The sequence below is a fragment of the Mastomys coucha genome, unplaced genomic scaffold, assembly GCF_008632895.1.
Source record: "Mastomys coucha isolate ucsf_1 unplaced genomic scaffold, UCSF_Mcou_1 pScaffold22, whole genome shotgun sequence".
NCBI classification, from domain to species: domain Eukaryota; kingdom Metazoa; phylum Chordata; class Mammalia; order Rodentia; family Muridae; genus Mastomys; species Mastomys coucha.
Window position 1 is genome coordinate 101702454 of NW_022196905.1, and position 7715 is coordinate 101710168.

A 7715-nucleotide genomic window follows, 5' to 3' on the forward strand; every position below is an offset into this window, starting at 1 on the left:
AGGGGAAACTGGGAATGGAGAAATTTACATGTAAATAAAGAAAATATCTAAAATAAAAAAAAAATAATTTCCAGGCCTAGAGATAATGTCTAGAATAGTGTTTAGCTACGTGGTTGAGGTTCACTAACGTGTATGCTAAATGTGGGGTTTTGAATTGACAAATGTCACTGTGATCCTTATTTTAAAATCCCAGTATTCCAGTAATATTGCATTAGTGGAAGTGGAGGGTAATTTCTACTTGTCTTTGTCCAGATTCCTCTACTCCTAAGTACAAGCCACTCTATGCATCCACTCTACACAACCAGGAAAAGCAAAGAGATGTGTCATGCCCTGAGTGGCCAGCAGATGTCAGTAGGGAAGCATTGGTTATAGGAGGAGTAAATTTGGGAGAGGGTGTCAGTGCAGACTGAGCAAACAACTCCTAGGACAGAAGTTTCCACATAGTTTTCACCCGTGGAACAAGGTGCTTTGCCACTATGCTTACAGCATGGCAAGAACTTCAAAACACGTGGAGTTTCAAAATAAGTGGAAATACTTTTCCATAGCTCTTACCCTTTTTTTTCTGACCTCACATTCGTTTTGTATTTGAGGGCTACTGTACTTTGGTAATACGGTCTCCTTTACTATCTCTTCCTGCTGTTTTTTATGGAATCCACTCCATGAGTTACTAGTTTCAGATATTGTATTTCCCAGTTTTGTATGCATATTTTTTAAAAAAGATTCCAATAGTTAAAATTCTTAATTTTGTCCATGCATATACATATCTTCTTTTTTGATTATTGAATGTTGCTGTGAACAATGGCACCTAAGGTTCTGTGTAGAGCCCTCTTTCAGTTCTCTGGGCTATAAATTTAGGAGTGGAATTTCTGGGTCATACATTGGTAGTTATCCCATGTTCCTATGCTCCCCCAAGAATTCAGGATGGGTGTTAGTGGATCTGAATTTGCTTCTATCTCCTCTTCTCTCTAGGAGCCTTTCCTCAGCAAATCACTGATGTTTGATTCCTTGATTCAGACTCTGTTTCGGAGAGCTCCAAATTCAGGGCACCACTTGATGCAGTGAGAGCTCCAGTAGAGTCTGGAATGAGGTCTATCCTACTGGAGTGTGAACATTATTTATTTAATATGCCACTTTTCTCTTGTTTCATGGTCTGTAATAAGATTTGTACTTAAAAGCCATGTTGTACTTATGCAGAGGGATAGGATACTATCAGAACCTCTTTCAGAAGAAGGGAAGGGAATATTCATGTGTTCTCCATGCCCAGGCCTATTTTTTCTTTAGTAGTTTGTTTTTACAAATGATCACTAGTCTTCCCAACAAGTCTTCTTGTCTCCCAGTCTTTCCTTATTACAAGGGACTAGCTGCCTCGTTTTTAGAAAATGAAAGGAAGGATGAAAAGAAAAGAGAGGCTAGAGAGAAGGCTGAGTGGTTAAGAGCTCTTGCTTGCTTTTCCAAGTACTGGAATTTACTTCCCAACACCTACACCAGGTGGGTTTCAACTGCATGTAATGCAGCTCCTCCTGATCTAATATCTTCTTCTGGACACATCAGGGAACCACAGCTATGTGCATGTACTGCTCCCTCCAACATACACAGAGAATCAAAAACAAAAACAACAACAACAACAAAACTTTTTATTTTAAAAAGGAAAAAGAAATGAGAAAAGATCTCCAAGGAACTCGCCAGGCCATAGGAATACCCTGGCCTCCATATGTACCATTAAAGCTGTCTTCAGTTTCTTTCCACACAGGACTATCTGTAATTTATTGTTAAGTAACACTGTTAAGTAAAACTAAGGTAAACAACTTTGAATACACAGAAAGTATCATAGGAATTTCCAGGCAAGGTTTTCTTTTTTTTTTTTCTTTTAGATATTTTCTTTATTTACATGTAAATTTCTCCATTCCCAGTTTCCCCTCCAAAAAACAAAGATACAAACAAAAACAACAAAACCAAACCCCTGTTGCCTCCCACTTCCCCATGCCTGCCACCCCGCCCTCTCCCACTTTCTGGCCCTGGCATTCCCCTACACTGGTGCACAGACCTTCACAGGGCCGAGGTCCTCTCCTCCTATTGATGATTGAATTTGCAATCCTCTACTATACACATGCTGCCAGGCAAGATTTTCTTATGCTGGGCTTGCTCTAGTTCCTTTAGTTGTCAAATCCTGTGTTGTCCTTTTCTCCATTTCCAGCATAGGCTTGTGCTCCTCAAACATCTTTCCATTCCTTAAGGGATTAGAGCTGAAGGCATGCCTACTTCTCTATCACACTTAAAGTAGGAACTCAGAAGTCATGTTTGTAGCATTAGAGACAAAGTTCAGGAAGTGGGAGCCAACCTTGACAAAACACCTGCAGCAAGTCAGGGACATACCAGGTGCTTTTCTGCCCAGGGACATTTTGTCCCCTGATACCTGAAATGGCTCAGGGTCACCAGCTATTAGATAGTCAAAGTGACTTCAAAGTGTTTTCTATGTCTGTAAAGTGGTAGATTTTGCAGTTCCTTTGTGGTCCGTGTTTAGCCTTAATGAGAAAAACATCCTTTGATGACTGGCTCTGAGGTCATCTCCTGAACTTTCTGGATTGGTGCATTTCCATGAGACTACCAGTAAGATATGAAAGGAGACACAGCACACAGCTCATATGTGCTCTTGGTGTATCTATGGGACCTTGGGACATAGTTCAAAGTTTCACAGATTCCAGGTCATTTTAGATGTGCATTTGCATTTTATTATTATTATTAAGATGGGAGTATATTTTTGATTATCACTTCTTTCCATGGTGTGTTTGATACTGCCTTTGTGATCATTTATATACTGTGGAAAGCTGAGGAACTAAAGCAAATGGAACTAAAGCCAGATTTGGCTATGAACAGAATTTAAAGGGGCTCATAACATTTCATAATGAAAAATAAGCATACAATACAATCTCATAATTATGGTGATTTTAAAAAATAAATGTTAATAATTTTATTAGTACATTATCTGGATTATCCAGAAGTGCCATTGTGATTAAAGAGAAGGCTCCTGTGTTGAGCCTTTAGCATTTGGATTGTGGTGCCATGGGTGTGGCTCCCCACATCACCCTCCTCTGAGCACATTGAAATCTTTCAGTTTCATCAGTTCCCACACCTCTTTTCATAGTGCATCTATTACTTTTGTCTTTTTATGTGGGCTTCAGGTATAAGAATGTTCACCTGCCTGGCTCATCCCTGTCTCTCAGTCTTTTCTGGTTTTTCACTACTTTTTCTGTCAAGGCCTCTTCTAGTTTGGTAACCCAGTCTCCTTCACTTACTCTTCTCTTCCAGTTCTGTAGAATCAGTTCCTGGTTTTAGATCTTGTAGTTTCCGATTCTTGCATGTACATTTGCTTATGTGTGCTTTTAAAAGATCCTAATAGTTAAAAATCCCAATTATTTTTTTATCTGCTTCCCTATTTTCTTTCAAAAACTAAAATTATTTAAATCCCTTTCTGAATTGTCTATGGATGCCTTTCTATTGCCTGTTTGTCTTTGGGGTTTTAGTAATTTGATATTTTCAAAGTATAATATCTGACATATTTCTAAATTTCCTGTAGTTAAAGTTGAGTTTTAAGAAACTGAACTTAGGTGGCTAGGGAGATGGCTCAGTGGTTAAGAGCACTGATTGCTCTTCCAGAGGTCCTGAGTTCAATTCTCAGCAACCACATGGCTCCCAACCATCTGTAATGGGATCCGATGCTCTCTTCTGGTGTGTCTGAAGACAACGACAGTGTACTCACATAGATAAAATAAATAAATCTTAAAGAAAACACTGTTAAAATATAGAAACTGAAGTTAGTTTGCATAACTTCATGGAGTGAAGGTAATGGAGGTGAATTCAACTAGAGCTTGAGAAGAGCCAGCCACTATGAAAAGAGAGGCTGGGTGACCCCTCCTCATGCAGCTGTAAGAGCACTGTGTGGTCACACTGGTCTTTAACAACTCCAGGGGTCCAGTGGCTTTTCAGCTCCATGCCATCAATATACAGGTCATTTGTCTGTTATTGCTCTATTGCTCCTTGACTTGTAAGTTTGAAAATTCGAGTTACCAAGAAAATCATCAACTGTACTAGGATTTACCCAGGTATCCAGGTTCTCATTGAGGACACACTGGGCAGACACTGGTGTCTCCTGTGTGCTAGGCCCATATCCTCATCATCCAAAGAAAGTTCTGTTATATCATCTCCATTGTTTTTACAAGCACAGAATCAGAGGTAGAGCTAGAGAGCTCAGTGAGAGGTATCATGGCTCAGGTCTGGATTCAGGATGTTTTTCAAATACTCCAGCCTCAAAAACAACTTCTTCCCTCAGTGACTGAGCATGGAGGGCTGCAGTACTACTCATTTTCCCACTATACTACATATAGATTCTATAATATACCTTTCCATTTTGCTTGCTGCAAGCTCTGCATTACATGCTTGTTGAATTCGTTTAAAAAATTTCAAAACATTATTATTCTTGAAATTGGAACTTAATTAATGGTCAGGATGAACTGAAATGATTCAATATTAATCAATGAAAGACATAATCAGTATTAGTGATGAGTCATGTTACATTTAGCTTCTATTTTCTTCTTTAGAAAATGTTATATTGAGTCTGACTTACATGTTAGAAAAATTATAGGACTTTGAATATGATGGGGAAACTACTGAGTGCTTACATCTTTCACAGAAGATGGGCGAAGCTCACCTATGTAGCACTGTGTTTGTATCTGGGTGCATAAGGAAATCGCTGGGGTGACAGTGTGGTCAGCATAGTCAGGTTCTACAGGGTAGGACTCCCTCATGATACTTCTTCCCCACTTCATTGAGTTTCATTGAGTTCAGGAAATCTGATGCATTTAGACTCAGGCTGTGTGTTCTGATTTATTAGAGTTGTCAGAAACCCTCACATATGTTCTGCATATTTAATCATAATTAATTTGCTAAGTGACTTCAGAGATTTTTTACTTGAGGAATTATGACAACCCTAAAACAAATCAAGATTATATTCTGAAGGTGTCAGACATAGGCTTGCTGTTCTATAAAGTATAAATTTCACCCTCAAGGAAATTTTCATGTCAGTTTTACTTAACTTTAAGAATATCAGACAGAAGTGGCTGCTCACAGCCATCCATTGAACTGAGCACAGGGTCCCCAATGGAGGAGATAGAGAAAGGACCCCAGGAACTGCAGGGTTTGCAGCCCCACAGTAGGAACAATATGAACTAATCAGTATTCTCAGAGCTCCCAGGGACTAAACCACCAACCAAAGAGTACACATGGAGGGACTCATGGCTCCAGCTGCATATGTAGCAGAGGACATCGATGAGAGGAGAAGCCCTTGGTCCTGTGAAGGATTGATGCCCCAGTGTAGGGAAGTGCTAGGACAGGGAAGCAGGAGTGGGTGGGTTAGGAAGCAGGGGTAGGGGGAATGTGATAGGGGGCTTTTCAGAGGGAAAATGAGGAAAGGGGATAACATTTGAAATGTAAATAAAGAAAATATCTAATAAAATATTTAATAAAAAAATGAAGGATTTAAAAAATCAGAGAAAAAACTATTTAGTATTATAATCACTGCTGAATAATACAGACGTCTGAAGATTAGCATTACAACATAAAGAGACATTGTTTCTCAACAGTGTTAGTAGAAAAATCTGTCTTACCCACCTGTTATCAATGTGTCACTTGGAATGTCTTCAATTATACATTTCTCCTCTCGTTCTCCAATATGGAAATAAAAAGCAGCTGAAAATGAAAAGCTAAAACATAAAAGAATTGTCTGAATTTGCATCTCTACAGCATTTGCTACTCCCAGGTTCTTTCTTTGAAATGGGGCAGTTAAAAATGACTGTTTATTAGGTGTTTGCACTTCACTGTAATCTTCTAAAATTGATTTTTGTGAGAAATGACATTTGGTTCTTATACCCAGGTAGATAAGTGCCACAAACTCGAATGAACCAGATTAAAAAAAACATGTAGAACTTGGGGTATTTCCTGAGATAATGATGTCAAGTTCCTTTTAATCTTATTTTTAAAGATAGAGTGATCATTATTGCCAGAGCAGTCAGTTGAAGGAAACAATACAATGTATCCTCTTACAAAATTTTCCTTCATCCAAAGCTCAGGGAAAAGTAAAGAAGATGGTGGTCTTCAGAGCCTTAGCTTACCGGGGACCCCCTGAGTGAACCACGTGGAGCCTGGATTGATGCAAAAAGCAAGAGGAATTTATTGTCCCAGTGCACTGGGGTTGTCCCAGACCCGAAGGAGAGGTAGCGACCATCCACAACTTGTTCAGTGAGCTTTTATACACTTTTCAGGGTAGTAGCCATTAGGCACAGTAGCCATTAGAACAGTGTGACTTTTTAAACTGATTGGTCTTCAGGAAATGAGATGGCAAGGACTTCCCTTGTCTGAAGGTGGACAACGGTCCATCTTGTGGAATGTGTCCCCACCAACAGGTCGGTTCCCACCCTGTGGTCTGAGGAATGTTAATTAGCCTCTCCCATCCAGAAGGGCAAGTGTGCCATGACCTTCCTGAGCTGACCTTTTCAGTGGGAAAGATCTTGTGAGTCAAAGGATAAGGAAGCTGGTTGTGAGCATAAATCTTCTAGAAAGAGCATAGGTAAACCATGAATTCTTACCAATATGACCCAAAAAATATCTGAAGAAGGATCACTGCATTGTGCATGTCAGCATGGAAGGAAGACAGCTTTGAAAGCTTGAGGAAACTGTAAATCTGGGAATGGAGGAGGTTGTCACAGCTTGGGAAGGGAACAAATATTGGCCAGGGATAATAAATAATGAGCCATCAGAACATAAATACATGCAACTTTACATAGTCTCTACAATTTATATTTCAAAATGTATATGACCAAGCTAGCTCAGTCAATAGTTTCTCCAATGTAGGAGTGAGGATTGAAAAAGAGACAATTAGACAAAACTGCAGCATGGCCTCAGTCAATTCTGGGACTGAAAACAGGTTTAATTTTTCCCAATCTACTTTTATACCATTTTAATTATATGCAAGTTATTAAGTGTGAGTAGTACAATGAAAACAAGCAAGACAATAAACACAAATAGTCAAGGAACAAACAAGACAATGAAAAAGTCCCACGATCACTCCCGCTATCACTGTTTCTAAGAGCTTATCAGGATGACCAAGATATCTGAGTCTATTTCCCCGTCATAGCCCAAAGTCATATTTGTGCTTGAAGCCTACTTCTTTGCTTCACCTTAAAATCAGATTCCTGCCTGAACTTACTTCTTTGTCATGGGCTAATGTCACTTTCCTGCCTGAAGCCCATTTCCTTGTCCTTGGCCAATGTCAGCTTCCTGCCAAGCAGACCCCAAAGTCTCTCCACATGTATATGTATATACAAATACATATATACATTCAGTAAGGATTAATGAAATAAGAGGCCATGTACATTTTAGGAGTGCAGGGAGGGAGCACAAGTGGCGTTTTGGAGACAGGAAATATAAAGAAAAAAATTAAATTATACTGTCATGAATGACCCCCAGAACTGGGGAGATCCTTACTCAAGTCTTGGGATGACGTGACCACCCAATGACTCACGAGAGACCGAACTTGCTGCAATCACATGAGGTTTATTGGGGATACCGGTACTGGGATCGATCTCATGACCTTGCCAGTCAGAGGAGTTCGACCCAGAATACAAGAAGTGTAGGGTATTTAAGGGAAGCTGGGGGTGGAGAGA

General features: G+C 39.6%; 1 protein-coding gene across 1 annotated transcript in view; it reads right to left on the reverse strand.

Annotated features, from left to right (window-relative positions):
• The window catches only part of LOC116070798 (transmembrane emp24 domain-containing protein 11), a 34042-nt gene extending 28208 nt beyond the window's left edge, over window positions 1-5834 (reverse strand). The window contains exon 1 of the mRNA XM_031342240.1: window positions 5665-5834. Within this exon, the coding sequence (XP_031198100.1) occupies window positions 5665-5788 (124 nt within the window). The 5' untranslated portion in view covers window positions 5789-5834. The remainder of the gene's footprint in view (window positions 1-5664) is intronic.
• Window positions 5835-7715: the final 1881 nt, after the last annotated feature.